Consider the following 23,307-nt stretch of genomic DNA (forward strand, 5'->3'; position numbering starts at 1 on the left):
CTGTATGTCTGTGTCTATATGTCAGGTTGGGTGTCAGACGCCACCTCTCTGGGGACATCTCAGGCCCTCCAAGGTATGGAGGCCTATCTCCCCCCATCACTCCCCCTGCCGGTGGCAGACGCCCTCAGACATCAGTGCGTTGGTGCGCCCGGGGATGGGCGTCCAGGTACACACCGGCTCACTCCTTGGTGGCCGCTTATCGGGGCCTGGAGCCTGGGGCTCGCTCGGGCCACTTTGGGGGTGGGGTGTCCTCGGCCTCTCGGCCTGGGGCTCGGTCACTCAGGCACAGCTGGCTGCCGGCGGAGCTCACGGGCACGTCACTGCAACTCCCCCTGGCTTCTGCTCCGCGGCTGCTGAGTGAGCCCTCATCTGGGACTCTCCTCAGCTCTTTCTGGGACAGTGGCGCGGCTGCCCCTCTGTTGGTCTTTCTTGGTCTCTTGAGTTCTGGGGGCCTCTGGATGTCTGGAGTTTCTCCTCCATACCTGCTTCATGCCCTGGAGGACGGGGCTGTGGCTCCTCACACCCTCTAGCAGATCATTACATGAAGGAACCTTTTAAATACAAGCGCGCTCATGCTCACAGGTGTACACACGGGGACTCACACACACAAACTACACCCTTTTTGGCTCCTTCCTCAAAGCACACTGTGCGCTGTCGATATTACGTGCTGCACAATAATGTTTATTATTTTGTATTTACTGTTATATTCCCATAGATCATCGTGATGTTGTTTATTGTATTGCTCTCGTATTCTTCTGCTTGTTTTCTTTTTTCTTTTTCAACAGGTGATCCAGGTGATTGATATGTATTTTTTTTGTCTGCTTATTTAGTTGGTTTTTGTTTTTTGCCCTTTATCCCCGTCCCTCTTCTCCGCTGTTTTTCCCCCTCTTCCTTTCTCCCCTTTCTTTTCCTCATTCAAGTCTGTCCCGTATCTTGCAAGTGAAAATAAAAAAATAAAATAAACAATAAAAGGTGAATCAAATAGACCATTACGGCAAGGCTGGGATGGTCCATTTGGTAAAGTAAATCCGTTGGGCATCTTTCCTCGCCTTTAGACAATAATTCTGATGGCAAAAGAACCAAACGGGACAGGCAATAGATGAATAAAAGGTCAGATGCGTCTCTCAGGTCCTGTGTCAGGTTTTTGATGTATTGTTTTTCCTGCTTCTAAGGACATGACTTTCAGATACTGTTCTTCTGCTGTAGACAGTTTTTAGGTCTATCTATTTTTAGGTTTATCATCCTGTTTTTGAGGATAGGTTCCTCAATTCTTTAAGGACATACTGCAAAATTCTCAGATAAATGTCAGGTTTTCAACTAATAGCTTTTTAGGAATCAACTTGTTAGTCCAAAAATATAATTTTATGCCTGTCAAATTTATATTTGGTATTTTTGCAGATTTAACGATGAGGGGGCGAAATATGTTTTTGTGATAGGCTGCTCGTACTAAAGTGCCTTAAGAATTGGTTTTTGAGGCTAAATTGTGTATGTTTAGACTCAACATTGGTTCATCCCTTGAGTTAGGTGACTTTTTTTTTTATTCTTGGATGAGGGTTAGCCCTTCGAAGACAAAGAAATAACTACTGCCACACAGAAACGCATTTCTCTGAGTGTTTTTTTTTTTTTTTTTGCTTGTAGACTTCCCCACTCTGTTCCCATCACAGCCCCATTTTCTGGGAAATGAGAAGTCGACTGCTCCTTATAAAATAAAGTCAAATAAAACTACACGGCCCACAATGCAACACGTCCATTCGCTATTATTGCAGGAAAGTACGGAACTGTCTAAAACACTCTTTACTTTCATTTTCGCTTTTTATGCTGAGTAACTGTGAGTATTTGTCCGTGTCGTGCACGGAATTGAATTACACAGAAAGAGAGCATATTCTTATTTCTAACCGCCTCCTGTGAAGTCAAAGCCTTTACTAAACTCTAATAAACAACTTCTGCTCTCCAAAGACGACATGGCTGCTGTGGATATTCGCCTCAAGTCGAAGAAACAGGTGAGTCCGCTAGCACAAAGTGTTATGTAGCAGCAAGCTAACTCTCCTTTCCCTTCACTTACATGGTTAGTGTGTCAGTGATGCTAGCAGGCGAGCTAGTGTCCACATAAGTGTTTGTTTTCATGGGGTTTGTCTACGGACAGCAGGGGTCACGGGAGGTGAGCAGCAGCAGGGGCTAAATAAAACGGTCATTTATAAGCAAGCCTAAAATCTGTGACTTTATTCTAGGTGGACGACTTCTGCCAAAAGCTCACCAAGGAGGTAACTCAAACGAAAATCCGAAATCTTTCCCAGCTCTGCTTCACAAGTTTGAATTGTTAATGTGGATTTTGTTACTTGGTTTTAACAGGCGGAGGTGCTGGTGTCAACATATTTCCCACAGAAGCTTGAAGAGCTGCAGGAGCTGCTGAAGGTATCCACCTGTGTGACTGTGGGCACATACCACTGGGCTCTTGATTCTCACATTGGGTGACTTGTGTTTGTGCGTCAGTCTTTCAGATGCAACGATCTGCCTTCTTTGAAGGCTCCACTCGACATCCCGATACCCGATCCGGCGAAAGAGGAGGCCAAGCGCAAGAAAAAAGAGCAGGTGGGGACTCCATCCCAGAAGACTGTTCTTTAAAACTGTGATATAAATCCAATAAAGGAGCATTCGGGGTGATTTATGAAGGACGGCTGTTTTTCCATTACCCAGATGTAATGGCTTTCATATCGAGGAGCCTCACATCTGTGTTTTATTTGTCTAACCTTTGAATTTCTTCATAGAGCCTCCTCTCAACTGGGGTCCTCGGCTCAGGGTTTATATTTAGTGTTTCATTATATAAAGACACAATGCTGAGTCCCCAGTTACCATGACAACCAATCACAGTGCAATTTCCAAGGGCTGTTTTACAAACTGGCAGCGAGCGGGTCTTTTATGTTACTTCAGTCGGCTGTGAATTTCAGATTTTTATAAACTGTACAAAGGCTGTGTGTCTTGAACTAATACTCATGCAGGGATTTAGAGGAGGGCAGAGAGCCGTGTAGCTAATGCCACTGGTTTTTTTAACGAGGGTTAGGAGAATATTTGGGGTGGTTGCACAACTTTCGGGAGCTGCTGGAGTCTCCTTAGAATATCAAGGGGCACAGATTGCTGCAACTGGGTTACATGTCTTAAGCAAAGAAAAAGAATCCAACAGAGATCCCAAGGTTGAAAAGCCAGAAGAGAAAAAGGCGTGCAGCCTAGCTGTCTTGGAGATTAATCATCAGCAAAAACTCTGACCCGATGCCTTCTATTCTTATTTTACAGAAGGAGGCTAAGGAGGGGAAGAAAGACAAGGACAGTGATAAAGAGGATGAAGACGCAGGTAAATGGGGGGGAAAATAGAAAGAAAGATGCATTCGTTTAGCAGTAACCGTATTCCTGTAAATAAGGACAATAAATACTGCAGGAAGAAAGGCTCCAAACCCATGTATGAAACACATCACTGCTTTTCTGGCTCCTTTGTAACAAACTGATGAGTCTACTGTGGCTCATGAGCTGATGATACAAAGTTTAAACACCGTTTACACACGGATTAGCTAACTGGAAGAAAGCAAGGGCATAAGGAACTTTTTCTATATTAGAAAAGCAAATCTGCAGCTCACTAAGTGAAGGAGTGCTATCCTCTGTCCTCCAGGCCCTCCATGTGGTCCCATCTGCACCAATGAGAAGGTGGAGAGCCTCCTGCCGAAGGTCAAAACTGAGATCCAGACACTGAAGGAGAAGCTCAACACGGTCAGTCTCAGAACTTTATGTGGAGAAAAATGCGTCGGGTTTTATGTGCAGAAAATATTAATGTGATAAAAAGTCTTGTATATTGTACTAGTGGGGTTTTTTTTCTTTTTATTTTCCTGGAAGGTGTCAATGTGGGTGCAACTCCAGATTCCTAAAATTGAGGATGGGAACAATTTCGGAGTGGCTGTCCAGGTTAGTAAACAATCGCATGTGGAGTCTATCTTTAGGGTGAAATTTATCCAGCTGCATTTTAAATCTTCCTTCGTGTCCACCAGGAGAAAGTGTTTGAGCTGCTGACCAACACACGCACCAAGATCGAAGGATTCCAGACTCAGATTTCAAAGTAAGAGCCTGCACTGACGTAGCCAGGAAAACAGACCTGACATTACTCCATCAAAAGTATTTGGCAGAGAAAACCACAAAACCTGCTGCGCTCAGTATCATAAGAATATCCACAATTACTGAGAAATCTATACATATAAACAGCAATTCAGGCTTTCAGAGGGTCTCATCCATCTTTATTTAGTGAAGTCAAACAGAAAAAAAGTCATATAGATATAAGCAGAATCAGAAAGGCTTCAATTCCACATTTAAAAGTGAGAAAATCTTAACAGAGATAATGAGAGGCAGTCTTCTGCTTTGTCTTTTTATTAAAAACCAGACTGATGTGTTGAATATGGCATTGGATGTGACATTTAGCGAAACGCTGGGGGCTATTTTAAAACAGGTGGGTGGTACTGTAACTCCTCTCTTCTCCTTGTTTTGGCAGGTATTACAACGAGAGGGGTGACGCTGTGGCCAAAGCCTCCAAGTCGCCCCACGTGGTCAGTGTCTCCCGCTGTGCATCCTAATAAGCATATTAATGTGTGAATGAGAAAAATGTGTGCCGGTGCGCTGGAAAAAAAAACTTATGAGGACATTCTCTCCCGCATAAATTAGTTGCTGTTGTGTCATGTGCTTATCATACTACACATTGTTTTGCTAATACGCTCGCTGTTTGTGGTGTGGGTTTTCTGCTGCAGGGAGACTACAGACAGCTGGTCCACGAGCTGGACCAATATCAATACTGCGAGCTCCGCCTTGTGGTCTTGGACATCCGCAATACATACGTAAGACACCCACTGCCTCTTGCTTACAGTTGGCCCTCTCTGACTGCGTGTATCCTGAATCTCATGATCCACACTCCGTGTACCATCTGCTGTTTTCATGCTCTGTATTTTAAATTGAGCGGCTTGGGTGTAAAATATGCCTGTCGTGTCCACCGGCGGGAGCGGCAGCTTAAATGGAATCCATTCCTTCTTAATAGGAGGGTAATTAAACTAATTGCAGTGCTTGTGTTAAATTGATTGGCGCTCCGTCTCCCGTCCATTAATCAGCTCGTCTCTTTCCTTCGGCCATTGTCCTCCCGTGTTTGATGCCGCTAATGAACAAGGCGTTGCGGGCGATGATGAAAGGAGCTGTTTGACGTGATTACAGCTCCATATCTGGACGTCCCTCTCTTTTATGACTCCCTGTAAACTGTCTGTCTTCCCTATATCATCCTGCTTCTGCATCACACTCTGTGTCTTTATTTCTCTCTCCAGGCTGTGTTGTTTGACATCATTAACAAGAACTTTGACAAGATTAAGAGACCCAGAGGAGATGGGAAAGCACTCATCTACTGAGGCAGACTCCAGGCTCGTTTTTTTTTTTTTAATAAGCAACAACCAGTGTAGAATGACACTCTTCATCAAGTAATGATACACCTGCTCCCAGAAATCTTTTTCTAACTGTGCCTGCATTTTGGTTCAGATTACACAATAAAGCAGCAGTTTTTCTCACTTACTTTGTCTGAATGAGATTTCTAAGCTTCTTTTTGGACTAATTTTGACCTCTAAAGAAAGCAAACTATTAACGTGATGTCACATTTACAGCATGCAGTCTTAAAAGAGGGTTTGGAAGTTTGTTCCTGAGCTTTGAAGGACATTTCAGTGCCAAAATCTAACCATTTTCATTAAGGGTGCCACACTACTAAGGCTGTTTGTTGGTGTGCACCGTGGTAGAAAGTCCCTCTCTGGGCAAACCAGGACAACCCCATCTCGATCCGAGTCTATACAATCCGTGATAGAGTCCTCTCCACCCCAGGTAGCCCAGAGCTCCACCCAGCTGCTGGGAGGGAAACTTTGGGAAGTATGCAAGCAAACACAGCAGCAGAAACATCCAAACAAGGAGGAGAAGAACACACAGGAGGAAGACGACTCTCAGCGGGGTCCCGGGTGACCTCTGCAGAGGCTTTTGTCGCTCCAAGTGATGACCAAAGACACACATTTCCTCAACAAGCAGCAGACAGCAGAAGCAGAGGATGAGGACGTCCTGGGAGACTTCGTAGCCTCGCCACAGCATGTGGGCTTTCAGGCAGGAGGCCTTGTTCTGGTCTTCATGCAGGAGCAGCAGAGGCTGTACTGGGGAGGCCGGGCTCTGGCCGTCCTGGCCTGGGGTCATGGGCTCGTAACAGGTCCCCGCTGCATCCTCCAGCAGCGTCAGGAGGCGCTGACAGCTCCACCAGAGCAAACCCGTGAGGCCTACTCGAGAGAGGTGGCGGAGGGAAAGAGAGGTGGAGTGACGGACTGAGAGGGAGAGAAGGATGATGAAAGCGCTCGTAAAGATGCAGGTCCAACCCCAAGTGGACCTCAGGAACTTCCTGTGAGAGCGTGATGAATAAGGATATCAGTACACACCATATATATGAGCAAAACACACGCAGTAATGAAATATGTGTAGAATTACTTTTTCCTCACAGTCACAGCAACAGGAGGATCCTGGGGAGGTTGAAAGTCAGTCGTTCATGCTCATATTCACAATTTGGGGCAGTTTAGATTCGCCAGTTACCCTGACATTTATGTCTTTGAATTGGCGGAGAAAGCCAGAGAAAGAACATCCAGACTCCACACAGAACACACAAAGACTTCAGGCAGCCAGCAGGTCAGATCCAGGAGCTTCTTGCTAACACAGTGCTCAGAAAGTAAATCTATTTTTGATATGCATAAAAATTCAAGCTTTACAGCAAAGCTGAGTCTTTTTAACTTTTTCAGTTCACTCAAACTTGCTTTGAGGTATCAAAGTTGATGAGCCGGTGGTTTCACTTAATTAGTTCCATGTAAGTGCACTGAACAGTCTGAGGAAGACTTTAATTCTGCTACTGCCTCATAGTTATCATCATACCTCAGAATGACATTATCATACAATATTTATGTGCTGCTTTTGTTTTTCAAAAGTGGTATATTAATATTGTATTGGTTTTTGGGTGGGGGTTTACTCAGTGTATGTGACAAATGAGTGGCAGCAAAGCATCCACAAAAATAAATGAGGAATAATTTAATATCATAACTGGATTTTAAAAATATGTGATGGATTATATGAACCTAAAACAGTGGGCCAAATGACATTATGATGATTGTAAATGCTGAACTGTATTGTTCCACAAGCTGACTCAGAATAAAGACTCCGTGAAAGTTTGCCATCAAAACAGATTAAGTAGGGCTGAAGCAGTAAAAGCCCAGCGAGCACTACAGTGAGCAAGGGTGCGCTGGGTTTTATTACCGAGTCAAGAGTTTATTAAAGGAGCAGTGTCTTTATCAAAGATATACAGTTTCCTTTAGCAATGACAGCAGTTACTACAGCTATTTCAGTCAATTATTTCCATCCAATTAAATCATGATAAATCATTGCTAAACTCTCCACAAACAGGTCCTCCACCTAATAGCCAATTCTGGCCCCTGTGCTTTATGTTTGATACCCCTGGTGTACGCAAAGCACTATAAGCAGTAATTCATTGTCTCCCGGAGTCCTCACCTGTACAGGTAGTGGTTGCGGTTTGCAAAGATGCTATACTTTGATACCCAGAAGCTGAGCACAGGCCCAAAGAGGACCAATCCAGACAGCAGCAGGTGGAAGTGTCTTCTGATCAGGCTGCTTCCTAAAACTCGGGCCAGAAAGTTTGTAACAAACTCCAGAACAGTGTTCAGGAGCCTCAAGATGGATCGTCCAGGCAGTATCAGCTCTGCAGCCATCCGGTGTAGTTTATCCAAACTGATCTCTGGTGTGAAGCCATTTGAGGAGTTTCCTGTCTTTAGATTCATGTTGTTCGACCCGTGTTCGTCCTCCCTCTCTGTGGAGTCTGCCTCGCTTGCTTTTGTCTGGGAAAAGGACACCCGTCCCCACTCCAGGACCTTTCTATTCTATCACTGTCAGGCACGCGAGAGAACACATGGTTTACAAAAATACAACCCCCCCTCCATGTCCCCTTTACCCTCAAAACCCCTCCCCCGTAGGCAGAAAGAGGAGATGCAGTAATGCTTGCTGCTGTAATTGACCCCATTATTTTCACAGCAATGCTCAAACACAATTCAAAAGTAAACAAAATGAATCTTTAGTTCATGACAAAAATCCCAGTTCTTTTAAAATAGCTCTCGTGATGCTGCTCACTTATATTTGCATTTCCTGCATTGGGAAAAGTAATAATAATAGTAGTCTCATTCTGACCTTGGATCATTTAGCTCCTTTTCCAGTTCTCTCCTTCAGGACTCTCCAGTCTAAGAATGAGCTGTTGGAGCCAAAACTAATTTAAGTTATAAGCGGTTGCCAGCTTGCATTTGGCGCCATGGACAGCTGCATTTCTCACAGCACGTTCAGTCTGCTTTATTTCCAGGCTCAGTACTCAGGCTGGAGCTTCTTAAAGCCCCCCTTCAACCGTCTGAGCCAAATGGACTGCATTTAGTCTTTCCGTGGTACTCATGCTCACATAAAGCACACTGATGCCGTTTTCACAAGCCAGTGCAGACTAATGGCAGACGGACTGCTAACTTCCATGAGGTGGTGGATTTTTGGTTTCTCTCGTTAGTCTTCAAAGTTATTCAGAGAAAGCTTTCCAGTGTAGTAAATAATAAATGATGAGTGCAAACTTTTGAAATTCACTGTGATGATGCACTTTTCCAGCAGAGCTTTGGAGTCTTTTGTAAGAAGTCAGAACAGTAGGTGTAAATGAAACCAGGCACGCCAAAGTATGTTAGGTCTAATTTTAGGCCGGTAAGTGCACTGCTGACATTACAATGACCTTCAGACAACTTTGCTATGGCTCCTGTAGCAGCTAATTGTCAACTGTGTGCATATCTGGCAGCTGCAGTTAGCTCTATAAAACACACAGAGAAGCTCAATGACAAATGTTTAAAAATCCCATCCCGTGAGTCATGTGTGTTGTTTGAAGTGTCGTTCTAGTTTCTCCTGCAGCTCCCACACTTTTAAAGCCTGAAACATCTGATCAATGACCAACAGCCCCTTCGTGATACGTTTGAAGAAAGGTTTTTATTATAACTGCAAAGTCTGAGAGTGAAATATGAGCTTTGATATAAACACCTGAAAATTGCATATACAGATCATTTTGAAACCATGTGCGTGTTCCCCTTCCCCAAAGTGCTGACTTGAACACATTAATCACACACAATCAAATCTTTGAATCAAATCACAGGCTTACATTTAGCCAAAAATTACACTGAGTGCTGACCCTGGAACGAGAATATTGCTGTGTCTGAGGGACAGGGAGTTAACATTAGCCTTGAGGAAGCCTACAGAGGATTCAGAATAACAGCGAAAACTTTCAAACTCTTTCTGATGAGGCAGACCAGGTCGAATAATGACTGAAACTTCCTTGAGCCTGTCGAGTTTTGAATAAACTCAGGAAAGCTAACGCAATTATCAGCTTCATGAGTTTGCCAACTGGAAAAAAAATGTTTATGATTATATGTTGAGTCTGTAAAGGTAGATGTTCCCTAAAATAGGACACAGCCTGTGTTGTGTTATTCATAACAGCAGAGTCCAAACAGACTCAGGACACTGACGACAATCTAAATACACTCCCTGAACACACACGCGCGCACACACACACACACACACACACACACACACAAACAAATTAAAATTCTATACATTTTTACAAAATTATCATCATTACGTTCCCCTGCAACATCCAAAGTTGTTTTTTCCATATATATATATATATATATATATATATATATATATATATAAAATCACTAACTTATTGTTTCATTCCAACAGCTCGTTAAGTGCAGCTTCAGCGCATTTTGAGTAAAATGTCCCAGGCTGGATTGAAAAAGCTCTGGCCTCCTTATTCTGTGCAAGACATGAGGCAATAAACAAAAAAACAGGGGGGGAAAAAAAACAGAAAAACAGCTGCAGGTGGCAACAGCCGTCCCGCCGTGTTCTGATCGGCACTGGACAGCACGAGGCTCAGGCGCCTTCCCAGTGAACTTTTCTCAGCCACGCTTTCATTTGAATCACTAATATCCCGCACTAACGTTAGCAGATACTCAAGTCTCTCCCAGGCCTTCTGAGCTCACTGCCTTCCTCTGTGCTAACATCACTTCCTCCAACAGCTCCCTTCCTCTCCTCCTCCTCCCCTTGCCGTGTCTCGCTCCTCGTCTAGGGGATGGGTTTGTCTGTGCTCCCACATTCGAACCGCTCCGTCCCACTGTAGAGAAAGGATGGAGATCAGAGGTTAAAAAATAATAACTGTGCCATCTAAGCCCCGTAGTTTAATGTTCTTAAGCTGGATGGACTCTTGTTATCACTTTTAAAACAGCTGCTGAGCCTGTCTGCTCTGTTAAATAACGGTGACGTGATTCATGCTTTATGCCAACAAAACAAGCGGCAGCTTTTAACCACAAATGGAAAAGAAGCAGCATTTTTATTAGCCAAGCAAAGAGCTAATTTATGGTCTTGATATGCTACTACATCAATAGCGCATATGTGCTACACAGAGTTCTGCAGACCTACTTAGTGGCCGAGTCAAAATATGTAGGAAAACCTCCAATTTCTGCGCTTCTTATTTTGCTTTTTGGGATTTTTAATTCACTTTTTCCTCTGACGCGTTGCTCGGGGGCAAAGCTGTGTTTACTTTCTGCAGGACTGCACCCTTGCTGTAGCCTCTCTGCTGGTTGAACTCCCACAATCCTCCTCTCTGCACACCCAAAGAGCTACGCTTGGAAGCAGCACTGCACGACCATAAATCCAGCTTTGCTTGTGTGTGATTAGGTCCAGGCCTCAGCGGTGTAAAGTATAAACATAAAGTACTCTGCATCTCATGTCTGCTTCCTTCTTCTAGTCGAAACAGCTCAGTTCATTTGCACTGCTTTAATGTTGTTTTCCATTTTATCAAGTAGTGGTAGTAGTGAAATTGCTAAAAAGTCTAATTTAATGGAATATGTGAGGGGGAAAAACAGTGGTTTATTTCTGCAAATGGTCATTTTTCCCCCGTAATTACCAGAAAACGTATCAAATTGTCTCAGACTTTTCTAAATTATGCCTTATTCCATTAGTAGAGGAAACAGTGTCTGGGATTAACGCCACTCTATTAAATCGTTTTACAACTTCTGGAAAGGGCTTTCTTTTGGGTTTAATGTGATATTTATGATGACGAGCTTTCACACGCTGATTCCAGCAGGACACTTTCTGCATTAACCGCACTCACAGAGCTGCTGATGATGTTGTCCTCGTACGGGTGCCAACTGACATCTCTCACGCACGCGTCGTGGCCCACCAGTCTGGTTACCACCGTGCCGGTCAGCACATCGTAGACTGGACACACACACACACACACACACACACACACACACACACACACACAGGGTTCAACTGATTTTCGATTCTTCAAATATTACTTTGTGCATCAGCTCACGCAGACTTTGTTGCCGTTTACACACTGACAGACACACACAGTCACTTACTGACGATTTTGCCCGTGGAACAGCCGGAGTAGATGAATCTCTGCCCAGTGCTGAACTCTGGTGAGAAACGGCAGCGTATCAGGGTGTGGAGGACGCCATGACCTCGGTAGGTCATTACTGAGGTGTCGCCTGTCAGCTTGTGTCTCTTAAGGGCTGCGAGGAGCAAGTAAACAAACACAAAACTGCTAAATAACAAAAAGATGCACAAGGATTTCTCCATTTTATAAATGTTTTTTTTTACTGTTTATGCTCTTTCCTCACACTTGTCCTCAACTTTAATCCAAAAGACCATGTAGATTTATATCAAGCTTAGAAGAAACTGCACCCTGAACTAGATCGTTTCATTTTGTTTAGTTTTTTACCGCCTCGTCTCCTCCTCTATCTCATTATCCAAACTCCTATCCTTCACTTCTCCTCCACTCCTTCCCTCCTCTTTGGCTTGTAATGGTAATCACTCTCCCTACGTGTGGCTTTAGAGTCTTTTTATCCTCACGACACACACACACACACACACACACACACACACACACACACACACCCCTTCCCTGTTACTGCCTCCTCTCTCTCTTTTTTTAATATCATCATTTCATCTTTATCTCCTCCTCTGTGTGACCTCTCCTCCTCTCGTCCTCCAACTTCCCCTCTGACTCATTTACCACGAGTACCTCCCTTTCGCCCTTCTTCGGCCCCTCCCCTCCTCACCTCTCTGGGGAACCTGCTGCCAGCGGTAGTCCCAGTTTTGCTGGGTGACAGCCAGACGGGAAGCTGCCAGCCCCTCTTTGGGCGAGAACTTCCTGACATCCCACAGCTTGATGGACTGGTCCTTCGAGTTGCTGATCAGGTAGCGAGCGTCACCCTGGCACCGTGACAAAATGGAAAAAAAAAAGAGACCGAGATCTGAGAGTTAGAACAATACATGTGATTGAATAAACATCCTGTACGATTAATGTTCTCATTTAAACCATTTCCAAGTAACTGGAAAACTTTTTACTGAGAGACCCCCCCTCACAGACACACACACACACACTCGCACCCACCTTGCTGTGGATGAAGGTGATGCCGTCTCGGTGGCCGGCCAGCTGTCCAACAGGCTGCGGTCTGTCCTCCCGCAGCGTCCGTCTGTCCCACACCTTGCACAGTGCGTCATCGCTGCCAGAGAACAGCAGCTGGGACGAGCTGTCGGCGAACGCCACCGCGTTCACGTCGTCCTCGTGGGCATCAATCTGATGAGGATGGCAGCAAAAGAAAGAGTCAGTGTTTACTGTATGGAGCGTGTGCACATGTGTGCAAGAATGTGCTATTTACAAGTGGGCTATTTACATGTTGTTGTGAAAAGTGTGTGTGTGTGCGCACTTATGCATGTCTGTGCCTATGCAGAAGTAATGAAAGGAGCATTTTTCTTCAAGGCTGCTGCGCACTGAAACTCAGACTTTTCAGTACATAAGCCTCAAAGGCTGTGCTACAAACAGGCTTTATACACACGGCATGGTTGTGAGTCTCCAAATGCAAAGATGTAGCTGTTAGTAATTACAGCAGTACAAGTGTTTGTTAGTTTTGTCCTTTATATGTGCAAGAAGACGAAATAAATCGCTAGATAAAAGGATGTGTCACAAATGAAAGGATAACTCAACATGAAGCATGGTGATGAGCGGTTCTAGCAGAACAACTGAACTGCTTTCTTTCATAAGACATTTCATTATTTACCGTTTTAATGATGTGGAGGCCATCTCTAACAGGTTACTATGAAGGCCACAGCGTGTGATTCACATCATTTTATAATCACTAAACCCATTCAGTCTCATTGTGAGACACAGATCAGCCTCAACAGCTTTCTATTGATTTGCAGAAATCCTTCCCTCCAATGGGGAAAAACACTAACCGGAACCACAGCAGCAAAATGCCCCGACTTCAGTTTCCCATCACTGCACTGAATCGTGGAAAGTCTAGTGCTGCACATGAGGAAGTGACAGTGAAAGTACAAACAACTAATAAAAAGTTGAGAGATAAAAGCACAGAAACACACCACAACACTGAGGTAATTAGGAGGGACAGACAGAGAAACGGCGGACGACAGAGACGAAGCAGATGGTCGAGGTCGAATGCTGACTTCTGCGCACCGGGCGGTTATGGGAGGAGGGAGGGCGGTAGGTTTAACCCCCACCGTCCCACTGTGTGGCGGAGCTGGACTCTTCGCTGCTATATTAGACTACAGGATGGTGTAAAACTTTATGTAGTTTCTGCTCCGCTGCATCTGGCTAACCTTGACCGAAGGATGAAGCGCAAATCAGACAGACGTGACGCTGAAACGGGCACGGCCAAGGCGACGCGCGAGCAAAAAGACATAAATGCACACAAAGACACACTAACCTTCAACATTCGTTTATTCTGCTCAAGATCAAAAACGTAAAGGCAGCCGTCGTTTGCTCTGAAATGAGAGAGAAGAGAGGCTGAGAAAAGAATAAAACAACTCCCCTAAATTGAGGCTCTAATAAACATATTTCGAATATACCGCCAACAAATGGAAGAAAAGCAGAGTTGTGCTTGAATTCAAATTTCATAAAGAGCCTTCAGTACTCATTTCAACCCTGTCAGTCACTGCCTTGAAACATAAAAGCAAATTGTACTCACCCTCCCAGGATCTCTTTGCCATCTGTGGACGCAGCCAGCGAGAACACACAGAACCTCCTCTCATCTGGACTACAAAGCACAACAGCGCAAACACACACAGGTTGGACACTGCAGTAAGAGCACAATTGCTGATTTACAACCACACTCTATCTACTTTATTTATTTTTTTGGTGTGGGATAACATAAAGGCTTTATGAAACCAAGCATCACCTTTTAAACAATGTTTTTGTTAGGAGAGCTGTGAGTTTAATGGCAGTGCTTTGTTGAATTAATGATCTATTTTTAACAAAAGGAGCGCACACAGAGCGAGAGGATGGATGTTGGGGTGACAAGTTCTGACAGCATCATTCATCCAGGTGGTAATGAAGGGAGAGGAGGGCCTGCTGGTAAGGAATGATAGATTACCTGCTCCGTAATGTTATAAGTTACTATGAGGGGAAACACTAACTTGAGGTCCAGGGCGGTGTGGTTTTCACTGTCTCCATCTATACTGCACATATGAACTGTGGGGGAGGAACAGAGAGAGACACGTATGACTAAAACATCGCAGCTAAAAACGTGTTTGATATGCTGCTTAAAAACAAAACAAAAACTCCTGGAAGCTGTGGCCAATGTAAAAGCACTTTCAATATGAAAGAAATCACTTCCTGATTCATTTATTCACTTCTTCGCATTTCTCACAAGTGATGCTGTTAAAGGCTCTACTTTCATTGTTCTATTGTAGAAATGTTTAGACACTACATTGTAGTTAGGGCTGAATATCGTCACGGATTTCTAGAATCGAGTCGATCCACGATTCGATTCAATTCAATTCAAATCGATTTGAATCTGGGAAATTTTGCCTCAGACAGTCAGAAATATTATAATTCAGATCAGGACATTTACATATTTTTGTATCTATAAAAAGGAAGCTGACACTTTCCAGACTTTATCAAAGGTGTGAGCATCACAGCAGATGCCTTTGTGTCAAAGGAGCTGAAGATAAAACAGAAAAACATGAAGGTGATTTTTCCTGGCCTGGGATTTTATAAAAATATTCTGCAGTACATCAAAAACGAAAGAAAACCATTAATCAACATATGAACATTACCTCTGAAGTTACAGCGGTTTTATTAGAGACACGGCTAAGCGTTTTGCATTTTGTATAATTTTAAAAAGTTTAAAAATTTGTTCAGAAGCCTATTGAACGGCAGAAATTTGGTTTTCTTTTCGGAAGTAAAAGGAGAAAAAAAACATCGGCCGACAGCGCTGTAAACAACGGTAGTCTTGTGCGTAACAAGCAAGCAAATAATGCAGAAAACAGATTTCAGGGATAGACGGGAAACTGTTCTTGAACACTGAGAAAGAGAGAGAGAGAGAGAGAGAGCTGTGCATGAAGTGTGATTTTATTGTGGTAGAAGCAAAACAGTGAAAGTAAGAGGGAGTCCATGACGATGTTTATGTGAAGCGTAGTTTGGATATTCTTTTGCTGCTGGTTTGGTCAATATTGTTTGGAGAGAGATGAAACTAACAGCTTTAGAATCAGCGCAAAATGGGCGTAAAAACAAAGCGCGGACCCGCCGAAACATCAGAATCAGCGAGCTGTCGGCTTTCAGCCCCGGCTGTGTCCCTGCCGTCGGGTGAGAAAGGCGACATCTCACTGATTCTGATCCGTGGGTCTGCGCTTTGTGTTTACGTCTTTGTGCAGAAGCCGTGTTCCTGCTCTCATTTACTCTTTTAAATGTTTGGTGGTTGTCAAAATTTTGTGATGTCTCACCTGAGATTCTGGAATTTTGGGCAAAATACATTTATATTAAAAAAATCGATTCAGGATTTTAATGAATCGATATCACGTTGTCCAAGCCAGAATCAATTTTAATCGATGAATCGATTATTAAAACCCACCCCTAATTGTAGTTGCATTAGGGCTGCCACGATTAGTCGACTAGTCACGATTACGTCGACTATCGTCGACGATTTTGATATCGACTATCAAAATCATCGACGACTGATTTAGTAGTCAACGCGTCGTTTGAAGCTTTGTAAGATCACAAAAGACGCAGGAATAAGTAGAATTTAAGAGTGTAATAACAGACTGAAACAGAAGATGGCAGCACTGCATGTACAAGGATGCCAGCTGCCGTTAAACCCCGAAGAAGAAGAAGAAGAAGAAGTAGCTGTATCCCAGAATTCATAGCACAGCCCAGCTCAGTTTCCAACAATGGCGGCAGCTAGTTAGTTTAAATATTACTCTTGTTATTCTTTCTGGGTCACAAAATAAACGTTTAACATATTTTCAGGTGAGAATGTAGCTGTGTAAACCTCAAATATCTGCTCAGTTTATCAAGACACCACATTTTCAAAAACGTCTGTTACCCACTAGCTCAATAGCTAGCCGAGGGCAAGGCTCACTAGAGCCCGTGAGAACACCAAATCGTTTTCAAATCCACCGGGGTCTTTCGCTACTCAGGTTAAACATGATATATAAGTCACTTAGATAACTTAAAAATGTTATTGTTTGGCTTTTTTTGTATTTTATTTGTTCCTAAGTAAATCGGTTTGGCTGAGATTAAAGTTATAGTTTTTACACAGCTGAATAAACGTCAAGCAGACAACTGATTATCAGAAGTGTGAGATGCTGGAGAATAAACTCCGGTGTCCTGTTATAGTTTAGATAGCAAGGAGTTTATTAAAATTCACCGAAACAATCTGCAAATTTCATTAAAATTTAATAAACTATCATCTTGTCTTTATTATTAGTTTGCACAGACCTTAAACACTAGCTGTAAGCTAATGATAGTTATATAAGAGCAGATGCATGCTGGTGCAATAAGCTGTACATCCAATGAATGCATGATCTGATTAGTCGATTAAACGCAAAAATAATTGGTGACTAGTCGACTATCAAAATAATCGTTTGTGGCAGCCCTATTAGATATACCTTACTAGAACTGGGTTGGATCCCATCTTTCCTTCAAAAATGACTCAATTCTTTGTGGCATACACTCAACAAGATACTGGAAACATTCCTCAGAAGCTTTGGTCTATCTCGATATGACAGCATCACACAGTTGCTGCGGATTTGTCACAAATCCCAAAGGTGCTTCATCATATTGAGATCTGGTAACTGTAGAGGCCATTTTGAACACAATGAACTCATTGTGATGTTAAAGAAACCAGTTTGACATTATTGAATCTTCGTGACGTGGCATGTTATCCTGCTGGAAGAAGACCAAAGTGTAGCAAGACAATATTCCACACACCATTACAGCAGCACCAGCAGCTTGAACCAATGATACTAACCCTGCCGTACAAATGTGATGGCAGAAAGTGAAACTCCTCATTAAGACATTTTCCAATCTTGTACTGTCCAAATTTGGTAAGTCTGTGTTTCCTGTTCTTAGCTGACAGCACTGACGCAGTAGGGTCTTCTGCTGTTGTAGCCCATCTGCTTCAAGGTTTAACATGTTGTGCATTCAGCGATGATCTTCTGCACACCTTGTTTGTAATGAGTGGTTATTTGAATCACGGTCTGGTCACTCTTCTCTGAGATCAACAAGGTATCTTCACCCAGAGAACCACTGCTCATTTTCAGTTTCTCAGACCATGTTCTGTAAACCCTGTGTGGGAAAATCCCAGCTGATCAGCCGTTTCTGAAACACTCAGACAAGCCTGCGTGACACCAACAACTATGCCACGTTCACTCACTGAAATTATCTTTCTTCCCCATTCCGATGCTCAGTTTGAACTTCAACAGGTCACCCTGACCATGTCTACATGCCTGAATGAACCAAGTTGCTGCCATGTCATTGGCTGGTTAGACATTTGCGTTAATGAGCAGCTGAACAGGCATAGCTTATGAAGTGGTGGGTGAATGTATTTTGACACACCAATACAATAAGCAGCTGTGTATACAGCAAAGCTAAGTGTTATTTACTCTTATTTAGTACCTTAAAATACTTTCTTTTCTGAACATTTTTAAAAATAAATGTAATATAATTTCTTCTTTAAAGCCACAAAAACAACCTGTGGTCTAACAAATCAGATTCTGAAAGTCTTTCTGGATATCAATGACACAAAGGAGAGGGATCATCTGCCTTGGCAGTTCAAAAAGCAACATCTTTGATGATAATACTGGATAACTTACACATCTGTGAAGGCACCATTAATGCTTAACAGTAAGGGTTTGGAAAAATATATGCTGCTATGTAGCCATGGGCTTTTCAGCAAAGACCTTGCTGATTTCAGCGAATCAATATTAAACCACATTCTGCACACATCTATAATATAATATAAACATCTGCCGCATTAGGAAGGGAAAAATATGACAGTTCTGTACTGAACAAGAATATAAAACAATACTTTTTCAAAATGAATAGCTTTATAGTTCTAAAAAGTTCCCTCTGTTGTTTAAAAAATAAGAAAGAAACAAAAACCTGCACCTGTCCCAGCCTAATATTCAGATTTTTTGTGTCTGCTCTGTCTAATGGTACAAATATCCTTTTATGTGTTTGATTTACAGTTCACGAACAGTCCCAGATTTTTTTTTTTTTTTTTTTTAGGAAAAGTGGATTTATAATCCCAACTAAAAAAAAAAAAAAAAGAAAAGAGCCAATCTTGAAGATTTATAGGTTTGCTGAATCTTTACAGAATTAGTTTTTCTAATGATGGCAAACTGTTTTCCTCATTTCATCACGTAAAATTTTACTAGTCCCATAGCCTTACTGTAGTCAGACCAACTAGAGTAGAGCACGTGGTGTGCATCGGGGGTGAAGCAGACATCCAGCACGCTCCAGCCCACGTCACGGGCCTTCACCGTTCGCCACAGGTGAAAACGCCCCCTACTGGTGTCGTACAAGCGGATGTTCTGGTCTGTAGCAAGAAAAAAAACAAAACTAAACAAAATACAAAGACTCGCATTTGTTTTTGTTTGGGGTTTTTTTTACAGGTCCCTCAGAGGTTGTTTGTTTTTTAATTTATTCCTTGGGTACAAACAGAGTGATTTATTTTCACTTTCTCCATTTTGTCTGTAAGACTAATCAGTTTGAACTAACATAAGGACTCATTTACACGTGTATGTCACCAGCCTCTGGTTTGTTGTTCAGGGCTTGCTGCTGATCACTAACACAGACATAATACAAGAAGAATAGTCGTGACAGTTAGGCAAGCGTAGGTGAGACGTGGTGAGACATGATGTCCTCCGCTTGTTTAGTTTGCTTACAAAACAGTAACTTCATTCATTAATCATTAAATCAGGAAATAGGAACTGATGATGCGCTTGATATTTGTTTTTTAGAACATGAGAAAAGTCCAATAATACTCCCCTCCGCCTGAACACAGTCTGTACACAACACAGCATGATTTGGTGATCCGCGCAGCAGCTTTAAACAAACACTCAGAATAAAAATCAGACCTGATTCAGCCCCTCTCGATCCTCAAGTTGGACATCGTGCTATTTACCTTGGCAGGCGGAGAGGAACATGTTGCCATCCTCGCTGTACACTCCACAGAAGGCTTTCTGCTGGTATGTATCCTTGTGGGACACATAGTTTGGCAGGAAACTGCAGAAGAACACTGGGGTCACAATTTTAATATTTCGTCTTCTTCATGTCCAATGCATTGTATATTTTCACAGCAATTGTGCAGCTATCCCTCTGCTCCAACAGAGCACAATGGTCCAATCAAGGCTTTAATCACGCTAAACTAATTGCTATTTAATTCTAATTTAGATTTTAAATACTCCAAAGTTACTTACTGCGTACGGATACGACTGCACTCTCCGTGGGAAAAACTGGAGCCTCTACATCTGCCTTTTTCTCTCTGCACACAAAAACATTTATTTGCAGTTTCATAACTTCATTGAACTCTATAAACAAAACTAATACGACTGCACTGCCGCAATTATTTTCCATTTAGATTTTATTTCTGGGGTCTGACCTCTGCTAGCATGTGGGTGAAACTGCGATAGCCTTTCAAGGAAGAGGAGGCGGTGGCCAGCAGGATCTGAGTGCGGATCTCACTCCGGTCCACTTCGTGTGTGTCAGGTTGGGTGTCCACTAAAGACAGAACACAAAGAACAAGCCTCAGTAGGAGCTCACATTCAACAACAAGCTCTCAGAACTTCAGGCATGCTCTGATTAGCCGTCCTACATATTTGAGAGAACAATCCATGGAAATATTTGACAGCTGAAACATTGTTTTATGTTTGATCCATCACTGATTGACAGACGATGAACAGACATGCAACGAGAGCAAAAGATGAAACACACAAAAGGAAGAAGAAACAGTATTTAGGCCTCACTAGTTCTAGAAAACAAAAAAACTGAATTGAGGTTTCCATAAATAACATTTTTGGGATGGCAGTGAAAACAAGACAATAACATTACTGTAACACGATTATGTCTCTAAATGAAACCTTACTGACATTCATTCACTGCTTCACTACTTGGAAAGAGAAGACATCATCCTAACGTAATTACGTGTATTTCTGCACTGCAGTGGCTGCACTCTAAATAGATCTGTTAGCTTTCCATATTATGTGATCATTGTAACGATGTATTTAAGGGTATAAATGAAGAGTAAACCAACAAAGTAAAAAAACTGCTTATTTTCCTGCCCTGTGTCAGTGGGAGGTTACCTGGTGGATTATAGCGGTCACCCAGCCGTCCATCCCAGGCTCCATCGCTGTCTTCATCAGAGTCAGAATATGACTGGACCAGCTGCAGCCCTGTGGCTCCACTGCCATGGACCAGTCTTACCTGACCCCTGCACATGCAAGCAACCAGTCAATTAATCAGTTATGATTAATCCAATTATCTATTGCCCTAGTGCAAAGATGTACCTAGAAAATAAAAAAGACTTGACAGGTGGAAACCAAAGCTAAATGGTCCAGCTGTACAACATGTAGCAATGACAACATTTAAACGCTAAAGAAGTGAGAAATGTCAAATGTTTTTTCTTGCAGATCTCGGTTCCCTCTGGTCACGAGAGCAGGCCCTGCCAATGTCACGGTTCACTAAAGAAACTATTACAGAGGGATATACAAAAAAATTCCAAGCTTATCCAAACTGAAATGGGAAAACCTTAACCCCCACTTAGCTTTGCAGCGCTGGAATGTGATGTGACGTTTCAATTATTTGCTCTTTGGCAGCGAGATAGAATACTGCATGCATTACTTCTATTTGCCTCTAAATGTCATTTAATAAGTGCCCGATACGCTCACCACACACAAGTCATTTTCTCTGCAGCAACTACACACATATGTGACAAAGACTTCTGTCCTAGTTCTGAGTTCAAGAAATTAGAAAGTAATGAACTAATGCTACAAGTCCCCGGGGCAGTCCAAAAACATGTAGTCCTCACCACGAAATGCCTCTGGGCAGTAATTTTGAAGAATTATCCAATTTAATTTCAGTTGTCAGCAGGACGTATAAACTGCACACACAGAATCACCAGCCACGTGTTAATAAAAAGCTTTCTTCCCTCGCCCCCAACAAGTTTTTCTTCTATCAACATTTTGGCTGTTGCAGAACTCTCCCACAGATTTAATTGTGGAATGCTTTGAGTGTCATCGTCTTTAATAACGATTACGTCTCTCGGCTAGAAAGAGGAGCGCTTGCTTAAGACTGCTGCCTCCATGACTCAGACAAGTGGTGGATCGATGGTATGACTTGCTACTAGAAGGACTTTGACTTTATTGCACTTGTGTTTTTATGTATTAATTGCTCATTTTTACTTCTGCTAGTTATGGCCCACTTTCACCAAAACAACTCCATAGTACCTCTGCTACAAACCTAGGCCCTCCGTGGTATCAGTTTGAGCGTTTTTAACTGTGAAATTCACCTTCTCAGTAAGTAAGCCAGCACTTCTGCTAAGTCAACGTCCTCCTCTGATGAAGACTGCCTGTCCGTCCTGCGGCCTCGGCTGCTGCTGCCGCCCTGGTTTGATTCTGTCGCTTCAGACTGCTCTCCTGGGTTGCCACTGGAAGAGCCCCTTCCACCAGACATCCCAGAACTGGACTGTGAGCCCATAGACTGAAGATGGCCTACCAGAGAGAACAACGAGACGTGTAACAACAATTTCAGGGTTACCTGACAACGTCACGTGATCCCAGACACCTTGGAGAGGGACGAGAAGCACAGCAGCTAGGAAATAATGTTTCCTGGATACGGCGTAAGCCCTATAACAGCTAAAGTTACTGGCGCAAACCTCTCCACTCCTTCAATACAAACTAACCATCCGTGTATTGCACATTAGCTCGTCGTGTTTAAAATGCTTGGGGAAGATTTAGTTCGAGCTAGCTGATAATGCTAACGATAACATTTGGCTACCGTTGGACTGTCAAACGATCTTCTTGACAGCTCGTCGGTCCACCTCTTTGTCGTTTCTCCGCGTACTGGACCGTGTGCTCGGTGTGCAACTTCCGCACCGTCTAACAGAAACCCCTCACAAAGCTAGAGAGCCGGAGGTCTGAGAACACGGTGTTTGATCAGTCTGCTAGCAGAGCAGGTCCGTGAATCGCCATGTTGTTTACAAAAGTATGAAAAAACCCTGCGCGTGCCCCCCCGCTTGCCCTTTCAACGTCACGTGACCAGCTGCCAGCAACAGTTTACCGTGAAGCTATTAAAAAAATAAAAATATTTATTGACAGGTTTAAATAAAGTTTAGAGTAGAAGATAAACCAGATGTTTTTTGGGGGGCTTTTTTTTGGCCATCTACAGGAATTTTTACTCAAATATATTATTTTATAATTTTATTATTTTATTTTGTGAAAGAAATATAATAAATATAATCTATATGGATTATATAATATAATTAGAATATATATAATATATAATTAGAATATTTCGTAATGTATGTCGTATATTTATATGTCCAGAGCATGTACAGCCCATATAGGCTTCACATAACTTTAACATAACGATAAACATTAGACTGTAGTCGTACACTGAAGGCGCTCGTAATGAATGGACTTGGACTCTTCTGGCTAGTAAATTTAGTTTTTCATATTATTATGTATTTATTTTTTGGGTGTGTGTGTCTGGTGGTGGTGGTGGTGGGGGGGGGGGGGGGGGGGGGGGGACCTTCTTCTCTTCAAACTAAAATGAAAACAGCACACAGAGTAAAGTGGAAGGAAACTAAAAATGATAACATGTCAAGCTAAGCA

General features: G+C 42.8%; 3 protein-coding genes across 3 annotated transcripts; 1 reads left to right on the plus strand and 2 right to left on the minus strand.

Moving 5' to 3' along the window:
• The first annotated feature begins 1,761 nt into the window (after positions 1–1,761).
• Positions 1,762–5,576, plus strand: psme1 (proteasome activator subunit 1). The gene is made up of 11 exons (XM_086306940.1): positions 1,762–2,000; positions 2,229–2,261; positions 2,350–2,412; positions 2,491–2,589; positions 3,289–3,346; positions 3,659–3,756; positions 3,880–3,948; positions 4,032–4,099; positions 4,526–4,580; positions 4,779–4,865; positions 5,340–5,576. The coding sequence occupies exons 1-11, from the start codon at positions 1,962–1,964 to the stop codon at positions 5,418–5,420; spliced, it is 750 nt and encodes a 249-aa protein (XP_086163066.1). The 5' UTR covers positions 1,762–1,961; the 3' UTR covers positions 5,421–5,576.
• On the minus strand, positions 4,259–7,980 carry fitm1 (fat storage inducing transmembrane protein 1). Its single transcript, XM_086306939.1, has 2 exons — positions 7,588–7,980; positions 4,259–6,436 (listed from the first exon to the last, which is right to left on the minus strand). Exons 1-2 carry the CDS (start codon positions 7,872–7,874, stop codon positions 5,767–5,769), a joined length of 957 nt encoding a protein of 318 aa, XP_086163065.1. The 5' UTR covers positions 7,875–7,980; the 3' UTR covers positions 4,259–5,766.
• A 1,837-nt stretch (positions 7,981–9,817) lies between these two features.
• dcaf11 (ddb1 and cul4 associated factor 11) lies at positions 9,818–22,710 on the minus strand. The gene is made up of 15 exons (XM_086306941.1): positions 22,472–22,710; positions 21,984–22,185; positions 20,779–20,906; positions 20,079–20,197; positions 19,897–19,961; positions 19,602–19,702; positions 18,867–19,013; positions 14,611–14,665; positions 14,163–14,231; positions 13,902–13,959; positions 12,572–12,757; positions 12,237–12,390; positions 11,535–11,687; positions 11,279–11,385; positions 9,818–10,279 (listed from the first exon to the last, which is right to left on the minus strand). Exons 2-15 carry the CDS (start codon positions 22,169–22,171, stop codon positions 10,169–10,171), a joined length of 1,641 nt encoding a protein of 546 aa, XP_086163067.1. The 5' UTR covers positions 22,172–22,185; positions 22,472–22,710; the 3' UTR covers positions 9,818–10,168.
• Positions 22,711–23,307: the final 597 nt, after the last annotated feature.

The sequence above is a fragment of the Aulonocara sp. 'chitande type north' Nkhata Bay genome, linkage group LG9, assembly GCF_057382095.1.
Source record: "Aulonocara sp. 'chitande type north' Nkhata Bay isolate Kocher_YH1m ecotype deep benthic linkage group LG9, A_spYH_male_GT1.1, whole genome shotgun sequence".
NCBI classification, from domain to species: Eukaryota; Metazoa; Chordata; class Actinopteri; order Cichliformes; family Cichlidae; genus Aulonocara; species Aulonocara sp. 'chitande type north' Nkhata Bay.